The sequence below is a fragment of the Buteo buteo genome, chromosome Z (assembly GCF_964188355.1).
Source record: "Buteo buteo chromosome Z, bButBut1.hap1.1, whole genome shotgun sequence".
In the NCBI taxonomy this organism is placed as follows: domain Eukaryota; kingdom Metazoa; phylum Chordata; class Aves; order Accipitriformes; family Accipitridae; genus Buteo; species Buteo buteo.
In genome coordinates this window covers 86,798,684-86,818,724 of record NC_134204.1, presented here as the reverse complement: position 1 = coordinate 86,818,724, position 20,041 = coordinate 86,798,684, and the positions used below count along the sequence as shown (strand labels likewise).

Below are 20,041 nucleotides of genomic sequence, written 5' to 3'. Positions count from 1 at the left end.
GTTGTTACAATACTCTTTTGATTGTTTTTACTCATGTTATTTGCAAGCTATATGCAAGCTTATATATACGTGTATGCTATATGCAAACTTGCATGTAATGGTCAACTATAACAAATAAAATATTGGCCTGAAGTCACTGTTCAAAATATTATTTGAGTCATCAAAGGGAAAATGTGAACATAGATCTCACAAAAGTATTCAGGGAGAGGAAGTGTTTTATTGTTTGTATTAATTTTGTTAATACACTGCTATAATTTAAAATTTTGATGGGCAGTGGTTCATGTACTAATAGGGGATTAATTCAGTAGAATTAGTGTTATATAATCATTCATATTCTGATTTTTCCTTTGCATTTTTCATTGGTAAGTTGCAAAATACTGAAAGAAACACTGACAACTGTACATTCTTCAGAAAATAATGTTTAAAAGTATGAGTACTTTAGCCAGAATTACACTAACTTGTATCTGGGCTAGGGAGGAGACTACTAATATTGCTTTTGATTTGTCGTTTTTGCAATCCAGAATTATTTTTCTTTTTTCTATTTTTTAGCGTCCAATGATGATGTTCCATAACCTGAAGGATGTGGGATTTCTTCAGGTGAAGGTCATCAGGGCAGAAGCATTGATGGCAGCTGATGTCACAGGCAAGGATTCATTTAGTTTCTGTGACAGTAAATATCATAGTAAGACTGGGCCTTTTTAGAAGTGAAAAAAAATACATTTAAAACAGAAGTTTATCTGAAGATTATTTTCAGTTTACACAGTCTCACCTTCTGCTCATTAAGGAAGAAATCCACACACAAACAAACAAAACTTCTGTAAGCAAGGCTGCAAGTCATTCTAATGCTAGCAGAGCCCTATGTAGGTTATTACTCAGAAGGGTGAAATATATGTTTTTCTCCATCAGAGTTCCTGGAAAAAATACATAGAAAATACTTCTTTTTCTAGTAGATAAACATATACAAAATTATCCAAATTAAAGCTGAATTCCAGAGGACAAGGCGAATGAAAGGTGCTAGACTTAGAGACTACTTCAAAGTTGTTGCCAAAAGAACTGCTTGATATCTGCCAGATATTTAGCAAGACTGCTGTTGGTTTCAGATATTTCAAATAAATGCAGTTTCCCATAACTACTGCTTATCTGTTTAAGAAGGGAAATAAGAAGAATCTTTTTTTTATTTTCTATTTTATGTGAAATAAGCAGAATGGATAATTTAACCTTTTGCTTTTCAAAATAAGGAAAAAGTATTTCAGCCATACTGACCATATGTCTCCAGAAATGTCCAAGTTATCTCCTGTAAGTACAATCAGCTTCACAGTGCACAAGTTGAATGGAGCAAAATGAGCTTCTTCTGTGTCAGAAAATAGCCATCTCTGCTTAAAAAAAAAAAAAAGAGAGAAAAAAAAGGAAACTATACTAACCTAGCTGGTTTAACTGCAGTTTGGACATACATGTTCTGTTATAGGAGCAGATGTAGGTATATAAGAACATAAGCACTTTTTAATAGTTCTTTGTAAATTAGCATGAGTACCAGTATTTATTTTTTTTCTGAGACAAGGTAACAGAGCAAACATTTTATTGCTGAAACTGATCATCCAGTTTGTGGCATGCAAAATAACAGATTCTATTTTCAGGGAGGTTGGAGAAATGCTTCTAAAGATTCCTCACTCTGCTTTGACCTTATAATCCAATGTGGTCTGAACAGAGAGAGAGATTAAGTTATTCAGGGGCAAATGGGATAATTCAGTCCCTGACCTCGTTCAGTCTTCGACTTTTCCAGATCAACATGTCATTTGTGCTGGTTGAACAAATTTTTTGGAAATACATTTGATTCAATTAAAGATGTACAGAGCTACCAAAAATTTTCAGACATTGCATTTAGAATGACAGTCAGGAATATGAGGAAGAACACTCAATACCTTCCTGCGTCCCACATCTTTTGTTCGTTAGCAAGAAAAAACATTTATACAGCAGATATGTTTTGTAAGATGGCTGTGCATTCCAGACATTAGAGAAATCACTGTATATTTTGGACGAAAATACCTGGTATTTTGAAAAGGGTTTTTTTTAACTACTGTAGTAATTTATAGGTATTTTTAGTAACTTGTGGGTATGTACAGATCATTTGTTTCAGATTAAACTTCAAATAGTAATATTTAGAAATAACTCAAAGTAGTTATTTGGTGATTGTCAATAAATCATGTTTGCAAAAATTGTATAAAACTTGACCCTCCACCTTTATTCAACTGAGCAATACTTATTAGTCAGTGTGGAGAGTGCTGTCATCAGTGGTATAACTTACACGACTCAGGATTGCTTGTGTGAGTAAAAGCTAAGAACTAGTTTGCTCTTCTTACTATATTTTTTTTTCAGAGTTAATCTTTTGTCCTTCCCTGAGTCAGAAAAGTAGCTGAAACACCTGTATAGTACCTGTGTGGTTTGCTCTGTTTCCTGTCTGCTGAACATATCCCATTTCACTTTCAGGAATCTTTTGATGTGAAGTAATAAATCAAAATTTATTAGTTTGGACTGAGTGGATTTTAAAAATCCTTAATATTCCATCATTAAGCATAAGCATAGACGGAAAAAGATTCCTGTAATCTTTTAAGTAGTCATCAATCTTACTACAGTTGCAAGGATTTTTTTTTTCCCTTTCAAAATGCGAAATTTTTCTTTTGTTACCATACATTCATTGAGCAGCATTGTAATACTGTATTAACTCTGTGTGAATAAAGAGCAATTGAGACTCCCATTGAATGAATGAGTAAAAAGCACAAATTACTTTTTAATGAAACCCTCAATTCTCCTCCTTTCCACAGAAAGCCCATAGCCTTGTTCAGCTGAATGCTACTACAGTAGGTCACTTCAGTTAAGCCCCTAATAAACTGTTGATAGTTGAGGGCAGTTTTTTCTCCAGTCTCAATAGCCCAGTGTTGGACAGTGCACTTCAAATGATTAACGTTACTGCAGATTTTTTTTTAAAAAAGAGAGAGATAAAGGGTGGTGTTTCAGGCCTCAGTTTACAACCCCCCACATACACATGCATTGAACAAGGCACCAGGGTGGGCTGAAATTTTGGTGAAGTTGTGCGCACGGGGAGCAAGTGGGCACTACTGGTTTGAAAATGGGACCCTGCTCGAACGTGCCGTAACTGGGTTTTAAAAATACCCCAGAAAAGAACAAAGTGAGACTTCTCACTCAGCCTGCTTGCAAGGAAGTCTAGGAAAGGGAGGACTACTGAGGGGTTGAGAGATTCCCCCCTGGTGCTTGAAAGCTAACCTTGATTTTGGGGAGAGCTGAAAAATAAGAGTGTCTTCCAGGACTGGAGCCTTTGAGAGAATTGCCAGGTCTATGAGGATGTTTCCCCCAACAAAACAGCATCTCTCCATGGTCAAAACACAATTTCATGCAAAGTCATGTTCTGTTGCAAATTGTGGTCACAGCAAATACCCCTTGCTGGAAAATATGTATTTTTTATATGTTTTTTTGAAACTATAATCTAACAAATGGAAAGACACTGAGAGTGGTGTTTACTTTTTCCTTCTCCTCGTGAGGAGAAAGAGTCATTTAAATCTTCCATTGCGTTTTAGCTATTCAGCGCAAGACTATTTTCTCCCTAAATCCTCAGCTAAAAGAAGTTGCATTTTCCCCTTTGCCCACATCTTTGCTTGCTTGTGGTTCCTCTGGAAGAGAGGCAGACCTTCTCGAGGGTTCGGCTGCTTGCGGAGCCCTGGCATAGCAGCCTGTGTGCCTACAGTGACATCCTTTTTCGCGAGGAAATATTCCGATGGTGCAGTAAAACGTACAGTGCGATGGACTCATCATGCCAGTCGGCCTCTGAAATTAATACATGTTCTGTTTACCCAACCCATACGAGTTTTGGAAAGCAGTAGACCCTTCACCATGACCTAGTGCCAGTTTAGGCAATAGTCAGCTAAGAATATTCCTTCTGCAGCAAAGTGATGTACAGCTGGGTCATGGAGGAAGGCTGCTGCCTTTGCAGGCGGTGCTTGCGTCTCCTTTGCTGGGGCAGATGCGTTCCTCCTTTTCCTTGTACCACGCAGCAAAATTCAAAACCTCTGCCTTATAATTGGCGAGAAGCAGGCAGGGTGGGAAAAGATGTGCCACAGGTTTGATCAACTTCAGCAAAAAGTCCCATTATTTTAAGGAATAATGGTTAGCGACTGGGATTCATTAGCAGAGCAAAATCCAAGCTCCGCGCGATGGCCTGCCTAGAAAACAGTTTGTTTTGCTGTCTTTGGGCTTTAATTAAGACGTGTTCAATTCTAGCCCCCTGGCTCCCCGCTCCCCCTACCCCCACCCTGCGTGCTGTGTCACAGACTGGCGATCAGACGCTTTCAGATGGTCCAGCCCATGACTTTGACCTTCTGCGCGGTCCGGCGTTCCCTGGGGAACCGTTCAGCTCATGAGGTCTGATTTCACACTTCCAGGATGCCTCGGCTCTCTTAACAATGACAGGGAGACAAAGCCCTTTAGAGCGGGCCGCATGGGGACTTGTTTAAATTGGAAACTAGAGAGGAGTCAAGGAACAAGGTTACAGGCTACAGAATAGTGCTTTTAATAAAGAGCTCACAGCTCTGGTTCAGCTCAAAGAGGGCTACCTCTGTACAATTAATTGAGACATTTATCTGGAGCATCTTAGGCCTCTACTTTCTCACAGAATTATGTGATAAATATCAGCTCAGAGGCAAATGAGATGTGCATGAAATGAATTTTTAACACTTTGATTACTGTGTCTCCAGTCTTCATTAGAAGTAAATTTATTTGTATTTCTGACCTCATTATTAATCAATTGTCTGCGGGTTTTTTTGGGTACTGTGATTTCAGAACCTGGTGTATCAGACAGATTTTACTAAAGAGCTCGGTGATATTTAGGTTTACAGTCAAAAGCTTTTCAGGCTTCTCCTCCTCTGAAGAACAGAAACTAAGCATAGAAAATGAGGCAGAATTTCTTTTTTTCTTCTTTTTCAGTTTTATGTCTGGAATTCAGCCTCTCTTCTAAGAAAATTCCATGTTAAAATTTTGATTAAAGTACTTGAAAGTAGGATGAAGATACCAAGATGGCTAAATGTGCAGAATGTAAATGAGTTTGCTAAAATCTGTTCTACTAAAATGTCCTAATACCACATGTGCAAAAATAGTCTTTGAAATTGTTCTTCAAATGCTAGGAAATGTCAGAGTGATGTACACAAACGTTAAATTCACAAAGGTATGGAAGCCCATGCATGTAAAATTGAAGGAATAAATTCAGAGGCCCTTTGGAAATATGGTTCCAAAAGTAATTTGCTCTGTCAATTAGTGCAACCGGATTTCAATATACACTTGAATTATCTTCACAAAGTACGGAAATCTACTAGATGGGCAGTATTCTATGGTAGATAAAATCTCACCTGGTCCTATCATATAGGTTGCCTGAAGACATCGGTCCAATATCATCTACTGCAAAACTACTTTATTTTAAGAAAGTAGCAGTTTTAGGATACTAGTGGCAAAATTAGGATTTAAAAGACATTTTTGGTTAACCATAGAATTTAGAATTAAATATACAGTGAAGGGATGACTTGTGATTATTAACTTTTTTTTTTTTTTTAATGTAAGTATTCTGTGCAAATGAATTTAACATGATTGTGGCACTACATTGAATTGCCTGGTAAGATATCTCACACATTCATGATACCAGTCCGTTGCAACATGTTCGCAGCGCCACTGTTAAGGAGGAATTATCATTCTCATTTTAAAGATGGAAAACTAAGAAAGGTTAACTGACTCAGCTAAGGCTGACAGAGCAAGTCCTTGTCAAAGCTGGCATTTGGCTTGGGTCCTGTACTTAATCCATTAGATAAGGCAGCTTCTCATGCTATTGAGCCATTCCTTCTCCTGGCCAAAGGTCAGACTGACTGCTCTGTTGCAAGCAGCTGGCTGGCAGGGAGCTTGGAACAACATTAGTGACATTAGCGTCTGCATGAGTGGCACTGCCCCCCCAGAGTCATGAACTGGCTGTCTTGTCTTCCCCCAAAATAAAGGCCTTTTTTGGCTGTGGGGACTTAGATCCATAATGGACAGGCATGGCCAGCGGTAGGGGAGAACCATAATAGCCTATGAAATATTCAAACAATATTTCAGCTTTCATAACCACGTTAAACTTGGTTGAACTTTGTGAAGTTGTCTTTTGTGAACTTGACTGTTAAAAGTAGAAATGGAATTGGGATCTCTTACTAAATTTTTAAACTATCCAAAACATTTTTGATAGTCTTTGTGATTCTAGTTCAGTTTTGATAATGTATTTTCAAGAATGTAAAAATTCATGTAATACTTAGTTCAGAATAAAGTCAGCGATTTGCATAAAATCAGTTCATGGTCTACCCAATGCTGGAGCTGACTTTCTGTCACTTCATATAACTTTATGGACTGATCAGTGACAGGTAAATACTAAATGCCAATCTCTATTTAGCCTGCCATGTGGGTCCTTTTGTTGAGAAAACTGTTGAAGAAACAAAACTAGGAAATTGTTTGTGTCTCTGGATGTATACTGAAGCAATGCATGCTTCCTGTAGCCATGGTAGAAGTATCTCTACAGGGCTCATGGGGAGCTCGCCCCATGCTATCTGCTGTCCCTTGGGAATTAATCCTTATGAAGTATAATAAATTTATCAGGGCACAGGTAGATCTGCCGTGTGCTTATTGGCTTGCATCTACTCTGAAAAGCAATTGCACCCATGGTAGTTCCTTGTAAGAGTCCAGGGCAGCCCTGATTAAGAAAGAAAGAGTTGTTCTACAGTGACTGGTGGTCTTTCTGGTTTTTATTTTCTTTCCTACAGGCTGGATTTTCAAAGATTGAAAACAGAAGAGCAAGATGTTTATGACTGTACACAGGTGGTTTTTGCCACTCTAAAAGAGGGAATCATCTTACTGCATAAAATATGGATGTGTCCATATGTTTGTTTACTAAAGTCTCCTTTTCTACAATATTAACCAAATAATATGCAGATGACATGCATTTTTCTGGAGACAAATGCATGTATTTAATAGACTTTTATAATAAAAGGACATCACGGTTTAACTTGTGCAAAACATGGCAAGCAAGAAATGTAAATTTAAGCTTTGATAGCTTTTCATCAAGGAGAACTCTGCTTTGTGTACAATTGGAGCTAGAAAGTGAGTGCAGAAGTGCAATTATGTTGAATTGAAGTCCCTATTTGGAAGAATTGCTGTGCCCCAAAATGAATTTTTGCTGGGAAAACAATCTACCAAGAATCAAAATTTTTATTGGACAACTTCCCCCTCAGGGACAGTTGAAGGCTGTATCTGTTTAACTTGCCCAGAAATATGAATTATATTGTATTGCAGTTTGACAGCTCTAATTTTCAGGTAAAGTTCATATTTATACCAGCAAAAGATACTTGCATCTGAATTAGTCACATGTCATTTGGTCACTTGTGAAAAAGCAGTACTTTTGGAGTTGAATTTGAGATGACGCCCAACATTTTGTTGGGCAGAGTTGAGCTCACCTCCAGCCTGGAAGATGGGCTGCAGTGACACGTGTCTGAGACCAGTCCACCAGCCCTAGAACATCAGTTCACAAGGGTTCACAAGCCACCTAACATCTTTGGTGCTTGCTGATGAATTCCAGCATAGCGAGCCAGCTGATCTACAAATGTGGAAGTCCTGTGGTCTTTGAACTGGTGGAAAGGGCCTTTCCCAAACTTTTACAAGTGAAAAACACGGCAAAACTGTTAGGTGATGTGCTGTAGCTACTCGAGAAGAACATCCAGAAGATAAAATTGTGTGGAGGTTGAGTTCTAAATATTTTGAGAAGTAGTTAAAATTTGTCACTATTTAGGTCTCTCTTCTGTGAGGAAAAAGTGTATTTTATATACTTGCTGGGGGAAAAAAAGTTGTTCCAGTGGCCAACCTTCTGAAGTCCAGAGAATTAGTCTGAGCTCTGAACTGACTATTTCTTTTGTGAAGGATTTCCAGGGCTGTGGGAGATTTTGAGTTTTGAAGCAAGTAACAAATAAGACCTCTCTAGTTCCTGGTTAGCCTCTCTTGCAGCTTAACCACTGTCTTAGAGTTGGGCAGGTTTCAGCTGATGGGTGTACAGTTCATCCAGGGGGATGTGGTAGTTCTGAGAAGTAAGGTGACAAGTAAAAGACTAACATGTTAATTAACATGAAGGGCACAATGTGAAGGACACCGTGTTGACTGAAGTAAAACACTTTACTTAGATCTAAGTAAAGTAATCTCAGTTTGTGCTCCAGTCTTGCTGACTGTCTGAAGATTAAATGCAATACAGCATAGCAAAACAAGAATATCTGTCAAACTAGATGCAGTGTGTGGCATGATGAATAAAATGGGAAGCTTCAAAAGATAAGTGGTTCTTTAGTTTTTTTCAGTGGTAGCCTACATTACAAAGTAGAGTTCCTTCTAGGGGACATTCTCAGACAGTCCAGGTTTGTAATGGGTAAAGGGCAAAAAAAGGTGAGGGAGATCCATCAAAAGAGACTCTGCTTTCCCTTGCAGATTATTATGCATATTATGTAACTTAGCACTTTATTTCTCTCATTTCAGGAGCCCTTAGGACTGTACAAGTAGAGTCCAAAAAGCATGAGATGTTACAGCAACAAAATGGATTAATGAGATCTGTTTTACTTCTTATTAAGGTTTACTGCAGGTCTGATTTCAGTAAATTGGAAGGTGTACTTCACTGGTTTTTACTATTTGTATCGTGAATTCCTTCCAGCTGTGCTAAGTGTAATAGTGATTAGTCCCACTAAGGCCATGGGATTGCTCAAAATCATAAGTGCTGGTTTCAGTGGTGCTGGGAGCATGTTTTTAAAGTGTAAGTGCCTTAAGCAGGTGGTGGTCGTCTTACCCTTGCACAGCACTGAGCACACATTTAGGGCTGTATTCAGAAGACCTTTGTGGATGTTCTCCTGATCAATAGAGTTAAGTACCTCTAAAGTCACTGGAAGAGTAGCTGGAGGCCTACAAAAGGCATGGAGCAGGGGGCTAGTTGGAAGATCCTCAGTAGACACAGGGATTTGGGTAGAATTTCTTGACATATGACAGGTGATATATGGTGATATATGACAGTCGTGATTTAGTCTATAGTGAAAGGCATACCTGTGATGACAACATAATTTCAAATGATTGTAAGTGAGCTTAGGCAGCACAAGTCTAAGCAAAGGTTTTAAAGTGTACTTTTAGAACTGCTAGATGGACAACGCATACTGTTCTGAGCATGTGTGGTTCTTTTATATAAAATTGAGGAAAACCGCGCTAGTTGCACTAACTAGACAGAAGCTGTCTGAGGCTGCCTTGGTTAAAGTATGTGTTGTGCTTAAGATACTGGTTTTGAATAATATAGTGATGAATATAAGTTGTAAGTTCCCAGTTTCCTTGGTCCTCCTAGAGACCAAGGAGACCTAAAGATGACGTCTTTAATATTTTAGTGCTCTCTTAAGGCTTTCATTGGGAATGATCCCACTATTTTGAACACTCTGGCAATGCAGCAGGTTGCCATGGCTTTCAGTGAGGGTTAAGATTGCAGTTATTCTTTCTAATAATGAGAACTTGAAAGATGACAGATGGATATGAGTTTCACCAAGTACTTGTACATTGCTCTGGCTTTGTCTTTCTGGATCCTGTTCGCTTATTTGGGTTGGTATCCAAATAACGTTTGCACATACCATATGTTTAGCACGTCAGTGAAGAGTGTTGCGTTTAAGATACCCAGCTTGGTTATGAGTGTTTTAGCATATGGAAGAAGTGCCCATAGATGATGGTGAAGGGCTTTGCATATGGGAACTTCATAGCCTCCTCATATGGTAAAAACAGTATTCCTTAGTAGAGATATTCATAGCTGGAAAACTTTTACTTGTCAGCAATTATATTTGGGCCTTCCCTTGTACTATTTTACAATATTACCTTTTGTCAAATTTGGTCTCGAACTCTTTTCAAGCTATAGGGGGGATGAGACATGAAATGTTGAGTGTGAAGGGGGATTTTTTTATTTCTGAAAACCATTTGTCTTTGGTTTGATCGAGGACCTCTGTGATTGATGTTACATATTATTTAGCTTTCTTAAGTGGGTTGATATCCATATAAATCTATAAGGAGAGTCACTGAAAAAGTGCAGATGTGGAAAATAAATGAATGTAGTAAATACTTTCTCTTTGTTTACAGAAGGTGGCTTTTAGACACTGCAGTGCATTTTCCTGTGTCTGTATACAATTACTAAGCACAAATCACATTGTACCATCATATGCAAATAAAATTGATGATACTTTAAAAAAGGAGATAAAGTAATATCATCTAGCTCACCTGCTATGTGTGTTCTGCTTTGTTGTTTTAACTATCTTCTGGGTGTTTCTTTTTCAAATACTGAAACCTAAACAACCTAAATAAATATGTTAACGTTTCCTACCACCTTTTAGGCTTGTGAAGTAGGAAAACGTTGAGACGTATGATATATCCATCTCTGCTGACTAATGAATTAATCATTTTTCAAGTTTAATAGGAAAGATTCAGTGATATATTATTTTCTAGAGAAGGTAAACATCAACTCTAACTTTAATTCACAATGTGTTTAAAACAATTATTCTTTATCATTAAAGTTAATAATATGCACATTAACCTCTGATGTAGTCTGAATCAATACTGCAGTTTGGGAGATGTGACCCCTGGACAGCTTTGTCTAAATATTGATTTCATTGTCATTTGTATAAGGTATGAAACAAATTACATGCCTCCCTAATATCATTAATGTAGCCCCATTGAGCTACTCAATTTATGGCTTCTTATAATGCACGACAAAGCAGTACGGAATTATTGAAGACATTGTGAAATACAATTGCTTAGTGTGCTAGATTTGATTGTGGAAGGCCAATGCCAACACTCAATAACTTTCAAACACTGTGCTGTCCAAAGAAAGTCCGGAGTCAAGAATGAGCCACTTGGTAGTATGCAACTCAGTTGTTAATTTCCATCAGACAAAGTTCCCTTGAGTTCTGGAAGCAGCAATTTATTCTACGGCTTTCTGCTTACATATCTGTAGCCTTACATGAAAATAATGCATACACTTGTATTCTGTGCCAAAGGCAAATGTTGTTCCCTCTGATTACTGGAGGAGATCAAAATAGGTAGGAGGGATAGCATCCCTCTGTCTTGGCCAGCATTTATAGTGGTTGTCATTACTGTCATAATTTGAAATACGAGTTAAATAATTTACTCCACACTGATTTCTTCCCTTTATTGCCTCTTTATTGCAACTGTCTTCTCACCATGCCCCTCATGTTTTCATTACTGCTCCTTCCATCATAGCTGTTCCTCAGATCTTCCTCGCAACTCCTTCTTAACCTTCCAGGAAATTTCAGGGTTGCCCCAAAACCCTGGAGATATCAATCTTCCCTACTTTTTCTTCCTCCCTCTTTGGAGACCTCCTTTTTTACACATGCAAACTGTTGTTAAGCATGAGATTCTGTTGCCTACTTCCTTCTTCTCCTTTCCAAATACAAACCTTGGCCTTGTGGATATCTAAGAAAAAGCTTAGTCTAAGTTTCATGTCATCCCCCTAAACTTTCAGTCTGCATGATTTTTCGTACTCTTTGCTTGGTATCTAAGCACTGCTCACCTGCAGTCATTGGCTGTAAACTGCTTATTTCACATTCAGGGGCACCCACCCCCACACAGTTCCTTTGCCCATTCTTTTTCTTTGGCTTAAAAAAACCCCAACTTCCATATCCAGTCCAGGATACTGCTTCCATTATCTACATATTACATTTTCAAAGCAGCATCTTCATACTTTCTCCTGTGGTGGCTTTCATGCTGAGGGACCTTCTTGTAAATATATGCAAAGCTACTTCATTGTGCTTTAATGTATACAAAAATCTCAACCACGCTTGAGCTTCTGCTGTGCTGAGACTACAGCCCATCATTCCAGCTGATATCGTCTCATTGTTTAATTGTACTTGCCCATTTTCTCTGGTATTAGGCTTTTATCTGAGACTGTCTTTAAGGCTTTTTGATTTTGGGGAGAGGATTTGTACAGCATGAAACATGTAGGGCATAGTAATCTTTGGATAAGTATCATAGGTGCTATGTTATTACAAATAATATGGAATAATACATTTCCTACATATCAAAATGCTCTAATTATGTTATCATTACAGTCAATGTAGGATTGGCACCATTAAAGTAAAGTTCTCTTAGCTGTCTCAGAAGGGTGCTTGGCACCTTTTAGGAACATGCTGTTTTTTCATCAGAAAAGTCTGTATGGTGATTTTTTTTTTCTTTTCTTTTCTTTTTTTTTTTAAAGACAAAAAAGATGTTCTTTTAGGATTACAGAGATGAACAGTCTGTTATGATCAACTTGAATATAATGCAGACCATAGGACTTCCCTGAATTAATTCCTGAGAGAATTACAATGCAGCTTAGGAAAAAAAAAAAAAAAACCAAACTGATTTTTATATAAACCTTGCTCATGGTGGATTTTCTTAGTTCATAAATTTTGTTCCAAATTTTCTCTTATAGGTAAAAGTGACCCATTTTGTGTAGTTGAATTGAACAATGACAGACTGCTGACCCATACCGTTTACAAGAACCTCAATCCAGAATGGAACAAAATCTTCACATTGTAGGTGTTTGGATTTTGTGAGTGTTTTGGCGGAGGGGGATGCTGTGGGGGGAGGGTTTGAGGGGGATATATGTGTGAATCAAAGATACCTGCTGCTGATTCTGAAGAAGGATAATGATGACATACTGATATTTCTAAACCAAACAGCTGAATACTTTTTTGACGATTAAAAACATGAAAAGAAAATAGAGAAGAGGCACCATTGTAAAGGTAAAAAAGCAAGGTCTGTTTCTTGGAAACTAGGTATGAGTAATGCTAAGCACTCCAGACTCCTGCCAGCTTCAGTGAGAGTTTCAAGGGCCAAATCCATCACACTGGATTTGGCCCTGAAGTTTTGGGTGGAAAAAAGGGTATTGTGATTATGACCTTCATTAAAATGTGTTTGTTAACTTTAATAAACATTAGATAACTATATAAAGGAAGGAATTTTAAATGCCTTCATACTCCTCTGAATTATGATCACATACTTTCTGCTTGTTCTTTCCATTTACCAACTGCACTTCTCACAATACCATCTAGTATCATACTAGCACAATGCTGCTATTGGGTAAAACACAGTCTTAAACATTTAGTTTAAGTAGAGGTGATGCAGTTGGATTTTTTTTATCCTTCTGTTATTTTGAAGACAGTAGAAGGCTCTGACGAAATAGAAAAAAAGTCTTCCACAAACAAAATGTGTCTGTTATTTGTCTTGCTCAATTGCCTTCTTTTTCTCCCTGCTTCTCTCAATCTGACTGCAATGTGACACCTATGAGTAGAAAACTGATCAGTTGCAGGTTTCTCAGCTGCTGAAATCAGCTAACAATCCACTACAAAACCAGTAGAAGCTTTGTGTACACTTACTTCACTTTATCATAAATGAAAATACAATGTTTTACCCTTGATCTCAAAATATAGTCTGATCTTAATTTTCTTTTTTTTTTTCGCCTCTAAATTTGTCATTCATATATTTGGCATCCGTAGCTTTTCTTGCCCTGCAGTGAGCTCTCAGGAATGAACTCAGAACAAAAGAAAAAATCTCACAACAGTTGTACTTCTCGGAAGCTTATTAACGTAGTTCTCATTTAGGTATCTGCAAAATGATGCTAAATTCTTCATTAATTTATTTTTAATTGTCTACTAATAGAGCCAATAACTAATCAACCCCTACTGCTCGACAGTTTTCTCTGCATAAGAAATTGCCTGGTTTTGTAGAGGACAAAAGACTAATCAGGAATCAAATAGAAAAGCTCAAAAGGCCTTCAAGGAGAGTTTTCACCTCTCTTCTACGTATATTTGCACTGACTATTTTATTTATGCTCAGATTTGTTAATTAATTTCGGGCTAGCAATCCAGTTTCATCTGGAGGCATATATTTTACTGAAGTTAAATTGCTTTGCTTAAATTTATATTTCCTAGATCAGCCATTTGATCAAAGATGAGTTCTCTCAAACAATTCTATTTTTTTCTCTGAATAAGGCATGTGAATTTTTCACTTGAGAGTTTACAATGTACGGTGACATTTGTTGTGCATGGTGGTAGAGTGTTTAATAGCTCGCAGGCAAAAAACAGTAGTAGCTGAAAAAAAGCATCGTTTCATATTGCTTGTTCCTAATTTGTTGTAATGACTTGTATACTTGTAATTAAGCAAGGATTTCAGAATTAAAGAGCTCGTTCTCAGTGCAAGGAAGCGCCCATGTAGCTGGTAATTGTTTTCGTTTACAAACCTACGGATTTCACGGTGTTTGCAGTAGGAATTGCTGCAAGGACAGCAGTGTTTAAGGGATGGTCTTTAAAGGCTCTCAGTCCTGCTGCTCGCCGCTGTAAATCCCCCAGTGCTGCTCTGCGCTGGCTCTCCTTGCAGCTCATGCGGCACAAACCCCAGGTAGGAGATTTAAAGCAACATCCTTCGGAAAACTTCTGCTGGGAAATTTTGCCTCGCAGAGAGAGGGAGTGATTGCTGCAGCCCTTAGAAAGCGTTTCAGTTATACGCAGGGATGCCTCGTTTACTTAAGTTCTGTTCTCTGCCATGGTTGGAGAATAGATGGGTATCTGTTTTTTGCTAACCTTTCATGCTTTTGTCCTTGGTACCTGCTGGTGTAGGTGACTTCTCTCTTCTGTGTGTGCCTCTCCCTTTGTAGCAATATTAAAGACATCCACTCGGTGCTTGAAGTGACAGTTTATGACGAAGACCGCGATCGGAGTGCTGACTTTCTAGGCAAAGTTGCTATACCATTGCTGTCTGTAAGTCTCATTCACCTGACATGCTGCTCTGAATTTTTCCCGCTGAAGGGGGGGGAAAAAAAAAAAAAAAACCAGGAAAAAAAAGATTTGCAGCTCTGTGTCTGTCATTTCTCAACCAAGGTCTGTAATAAGAACACTAAAATTTTAACATACTCAATTCACGGCCATGTTGAATCCCATGATAGTTAATTTTTCCTGACAGACTCGGTCCTGGTAATGAACAGGTACTTGTCAGACTTGCCACAGTTGTTTTGGGTTCTCTGTCAGTTTCAGCAGCTGGGGGTCAGGGGTCACCGGGGGGGTGTATTCAGCGGAGACCGCGAGACAGACGGCTGTCATGTCCTTTTCCTGCAGATTCAAAATGGTGAACAGAAAGCCTACGTCTTGAAAAACAAGGAGCTGACAGGGCCAACAAAGGGGGTCATCTATCTTGAAATAGATGTGATTTTTAATGCTGTAAGTCTTAACTTTGGCTTTTTTGTACTGCTAAAGAGTTCAGTTTCATGAAAGCTTTTGTTCCTGATTTGTAGAGAATTTCTGTCATTCCTCATTTTCTCTAAACCTTGATGTATACTACAGAATACTCTTCTGCCACTGCCTGGCACACCCACTCTTTTTGTTGCTGCTGCCGCTGCTATTGCTGCTAATGTAAGGAGCGGCAACTCATGCCTCTGTGTACGTTTATGTGTTGCGGGCTTGGCAGCCATGACTTTGAAACTTCGTAATTTTTGCAAATTGAAGCATGTGTTATTAGTAAAGAGCGAGTAAGCTTGAGATATTGACACACATTTTAATGCATAGGTGAAAGCCAGCATACGAACCTTAATGCCCAAAGAACAGAAGTACATTGAAGAGGAAAACAGACTGTCTAAACAGGTAAAGAGTAAGGAAACACTAATCCTTTCCGAAAGCCTTAATATCAAGTGTGCACATCCAAATATCTGGTATCATACTGTGAGGGTAAAGAATGACATTTTCATTACCTGTTTACAAAAGAATATGATAGGTTGGAAAAGGCAGAAACAAAATACATGGGTTTATTGTATCCCCTCTATAAATTGCAGCTTAATTTCCTTGAAATACGTGAATAAGAACACAGTTGAAACCATCAGGTTCCACACATATCAGATTATAGCACAGGTGCATGTAAACTAAGTCTTGCATAAATTTTTGCTGTTAACCTTGACCCAAAAGATCTCCGTTTGTTGCAGGGTAGAGAGTCTTTTATCATTCTTTTAACCAAATTTTAAATAAGTTAGTTGAGTGAGGTTTGAATCAAAGGTGAAAGCAGACTAAAACTGTATTACTTTTGAGAGTCCTGTGGGTAGGAAATGTCTGGACCCTTTTTTTTTTTCCCTAGGTGTTTTTGCCATTCATAGTTTTAATGTTTTGATAAAAATATATTTAAACACAAAACTTTTTTTCCACTTGAACTACTTTGATTCAGTTTTTCATGTTCCACATATGATGTATTTTATATGGAGAGAACAGGGCTTTTGGTTAGACTGTGGGAACAAGGTATTTGTTGTTTGCAGTGAAAAGGCAAAGGTCTCAAAACTGGTTTTGATTTCGCTGAAAGCTTATAGACTTGAGCATAATTTAAATTGTAGGCTAGGTGAATTTTACATCAGTTGAATGATGTATTCATTTAAAAAAAAATTCAAGAGGCAAAATATTTCTTTCTTTACTGTTGTGAGTAATGCAGTTACTAAAACTGCATTTTGCACTACTATTCCACCAAAGAAACAGCAAGGCCTTTTATTCAAGACTCATTCTTCTCCCCACTTTCATAACAGAACATGGCATTGTGCTTTTTGCAGATGGCAGGAGGAGTAAACTTTAAATACCTACTTTGGGTTTTGGGGTTTTTTTAATTGGCTTGCATGGGATACCCCACTTGGGGGGGGGCGGGGAAGGAAACTTTATGTATGACTGATATGGTTGCATTTTAAAACATCCACATTTTCCAAAGGTGAATGTGTCTTACCTGCCTAGCATTTTCTGTGCTACTCAATACACAAATGAAATCATTCGCTTGTTTGTTCACATTTTTTTTTGGTCAAGCATATTGCCATTTTAGGGAATTTAAGGGTTGTCCAGAATCAAAACCCAGCGCTATTATGTCTCATTTCTATATAGATTGAATGTATGCAGTTAAAGTTACTGTTACAAATACTTAAAAATGGGTGGTTAAAATACATCACAGCAGACAAATTTGTTACCAGTGAAAGAAAAATTGTATGTAAAGTGTGCAGGTGATCTTAAGTAGATTAGAGCAGAAATTTTGCATGTTTTCACATTAGTGTCCTACAGCATCTCTTTATTAAGAAAGACCAAAATTTGCTAAGTACTTGAGAATGGGGAAAGTCTTGCCTACTTAATAAAACTCTGAAATCTTACTAACAAAATAATTTGTGAAATTTTGCAAGTGGCTTTTTAAAATTGAACAACAATTTGTGTACCATTTAGAATTAAATTCAACAAGTATCAATTGGCACAACTAACATTTTGTCTCTTCCAAGTCTCTCAGATTTTAAACTCTCTCAATTTGTGAGCTAGAGAGCTTAGCAGGTTATTTTCTCAGTATTCACTGAGGTTAAGAATGACAGTATTGTAAGCATGAGCTTCTTCTGAAGATTTTGGTGTTTTGAAACATTTTCATTCTTTCATCTTTTTAACAGCTACTCTTAAGAAACTTTATCCGGATGAAGCGTTGTATCATGGTGCTCATAAATGCCGCCTACTACATTAGCAGTTGCTTTGACTGGGATTCCCCCCCAAGAAGTCTCGCTGCTTTTTTGGTATGATCTTCTTTATATTATTGTTAATCATCCTGGTGTATTTGTGTTCTAGACCGAGAGATAATACGGTGTTGATAGGGGGTTCTGATTTTTTTTTATTTAAAACTTTGCATTATGAAGATACCATAAATCATGTTTATTCACTTTTTTTTTTTTAAGTAATTAAGTTTAAAATGTCACACAAACAAGATAGAAACAGTTGGGGGTTTTTAATTTATAATTGTACAAATAACATAAGCTAGTGATACAACTCAAAATACACTCAGTGAGTGAACTATGGATCTGTCTTGAGCTTCTCATACAGTATTTCTGTTAAATTTTGTTTGGCCCCCTTGTATATTGCATATTTACTCTAAAACTTGTTCTGAACATTCCATGAATGCTTTTCCACATAATGAATATAAAATAAGTGTTATTTTGTCCTCCACATATCAACATATGTTATGCCTGTAACTTTTTTAGAACTACAAAGCTCTGGACCCAGAGTTGCTTCCTTACTAAGATTTACTGTTCTTGATTACAAAAAACCAAACCAAACCAAAAGAAACCAAAACCAACTTTAAAATCATTAATGCAAACAAACTAGTACCTTTTAGACATCAAGCTGTGGTCATAGTTGAGATTTTAGTGAATTCATTTTTAGTGATTTAAATGAAACTGCTATTTCTCCATAAACATTAGCTTCATTAATATTAACCTTTATCTTCCTGTGAAATTTTGAAAATTCCAAGCATAATTATAGATTACATTGTGTTTGCCAGATGGATATCTTTTTATTTTCAAAATCGTGTGAACTACAAACACAACCAGAGTCCCTGTTTGTTTTTTGCCTGAGGGATTCCCACCAGGAGTAAAAATGTATGCATGGACACACTTTCTGGAACACCTAAATTTATTAAGTTGCCTGAAATACTGAAGTTGTGAGCCTCTCCACCATGAATAGGAACAGGGAATGTTTTCAGTCTTTCTTTGAATAATTATAGAGGGAGTCTGCTGACAGTACTCTGAGCTTGGGTGCCTAAAGTTCAGGTGCCTGAAATTTGGAGACATCAAACCAGGCATTGGAGCTGGCTGCACTGGAGCAGTAAAATGAGGTGCTTTGGTGTGTCACTAAAATCATGCTGTTTTGCAGGGAATTTCTTCTAGCAGGGCTCAATTTGTACTAAGTGACTTGTTAAACCCCCCTGTAGCCTGTCAAATGATGGCAGCAAGCTGTCGGTCCTTGGTTGCAATGTTCATCAAGAGTACAGGAGATACATGTGTTGTTCAAACTCTCAGGGTTTTTATACTTTTACTGACGTCTGTAGTAACTACACTATGTGCAAAAATCTAAATATACTTGCTGCTGTTTAATTTAGACGATCTATTATTATTTCAGTTTAAAACGATCAAAATTTCATAGGAAAATGCGTGTTTCTACGTAAAACTCAAAAGTTCATGTTGCTATTACTGCTCCAGTTAGTAAATACTCATCTGTCCAAGTCTGATTTTAATACGGGTGTGAAACACCCACCTGTCATCAGTGGAAGAAAGGAAATGGAAAGACATCCTATATTTTGGGGCAGAGGAAATTATTTCTTTCTCATGGTATGCTGCTATGGCCATGAAAGAAGTTGTGTTGCTGTGAAATTGTAATTGTTTCCAATCATAGAAGAAATTCAATGTATTAATAAGTAGTTGAAAACACATAAAACACAGAATTGAGGTCTGTAGTGTGTATACGTCATTCCTGTAGTTATAGTGTATTGCAGTAGAAACGTATTCCTGATTTTATTTATGTATATTTATATCTCAAAAGCCTGCTTTGCTTAGTTTCATCTTAATATTTGTTTTGCTGTGTGGTGGTTGTGGTAGTTATGGACACATCACAACTGCATCAGTGCTGTGACTTCATAGATGTGTTCCTGCTCTGCATCCAGAGTGCATCCTGTGCTTTTCAACCTGATGTTACTCTGTCCAAGGATCAAATCATCCCTCTGTTGGGCAAAACATTGATAAGTTTTTGTTAGCCAAGTCAAACCTACATGAACTTCTATCATGGTCATAAGCTTTGGATTTAGATGGTTTCTGGAGTTTCATAGCCATCATAGGCCCTTGAAAATCTTGAAAGTGATTCGCTTGCACATGTAATGCTGAATTATGATTGCACTAAGGTTGTGCTGGAATTTAATAGATTCTATAAAAAAGCTGTACTTATATGTCTCATTTTCATCTCCTCACTGTTACACAATTCGTATCTCCTCTTGAACTTGTCTCCCAGACGTTGAGGAATGTCACAGTGAAATGTCAGTGCCAGAAAGGAGGTGAGAAGTAGGCTGTTCTGGAGGTTTCCAGCTCTGTAGACAGACTAATAAATAATGT

At 37.6% G+C, this 20,041-nt stretch overlaps 1 protein-coding gene across 1 annotated transcript in view; it reads left to right on the top strand.

The window, feature by feature from the left end:
* The window catches only part of MCTP1 (multiple C2 and transmembrane domain containing 1), a 287,776-nt gene that overhangs the window by 175,963 nt on the left and 91,772 nt on the right, over nucleotides 1-20,041 (top strand). The window contains exons 10-15 of the mRNA XM_075020099.1: nucleotides 550-643; nucleotides 12,554-12,656; nucleotides 14,777-14,879; nucleotides 15,234-15,335; nucleotides 15,681-15,755; nucleotides 17,561-17,680. Coding sequence (XP_074876200.1) covers nucleotides 550-643; nucleotides 12,554-12,656; nucleotides 14,777-14,879; nucleotides 15,234-15,335; nucleotides 15,681-15,755; nucleotides 17,561-17,680 — 597 coding nt within the window. The remainder of the gene's footprint in view (nucleotides 1-549; nucleotides 644-12,553; nucleotides 12,657-14,776; nucleotides 14,880-15,233; nucleotides 15,336-15,680; nucleotides 15,756-17,560; nucleotides 17,681-20,041) is intronic.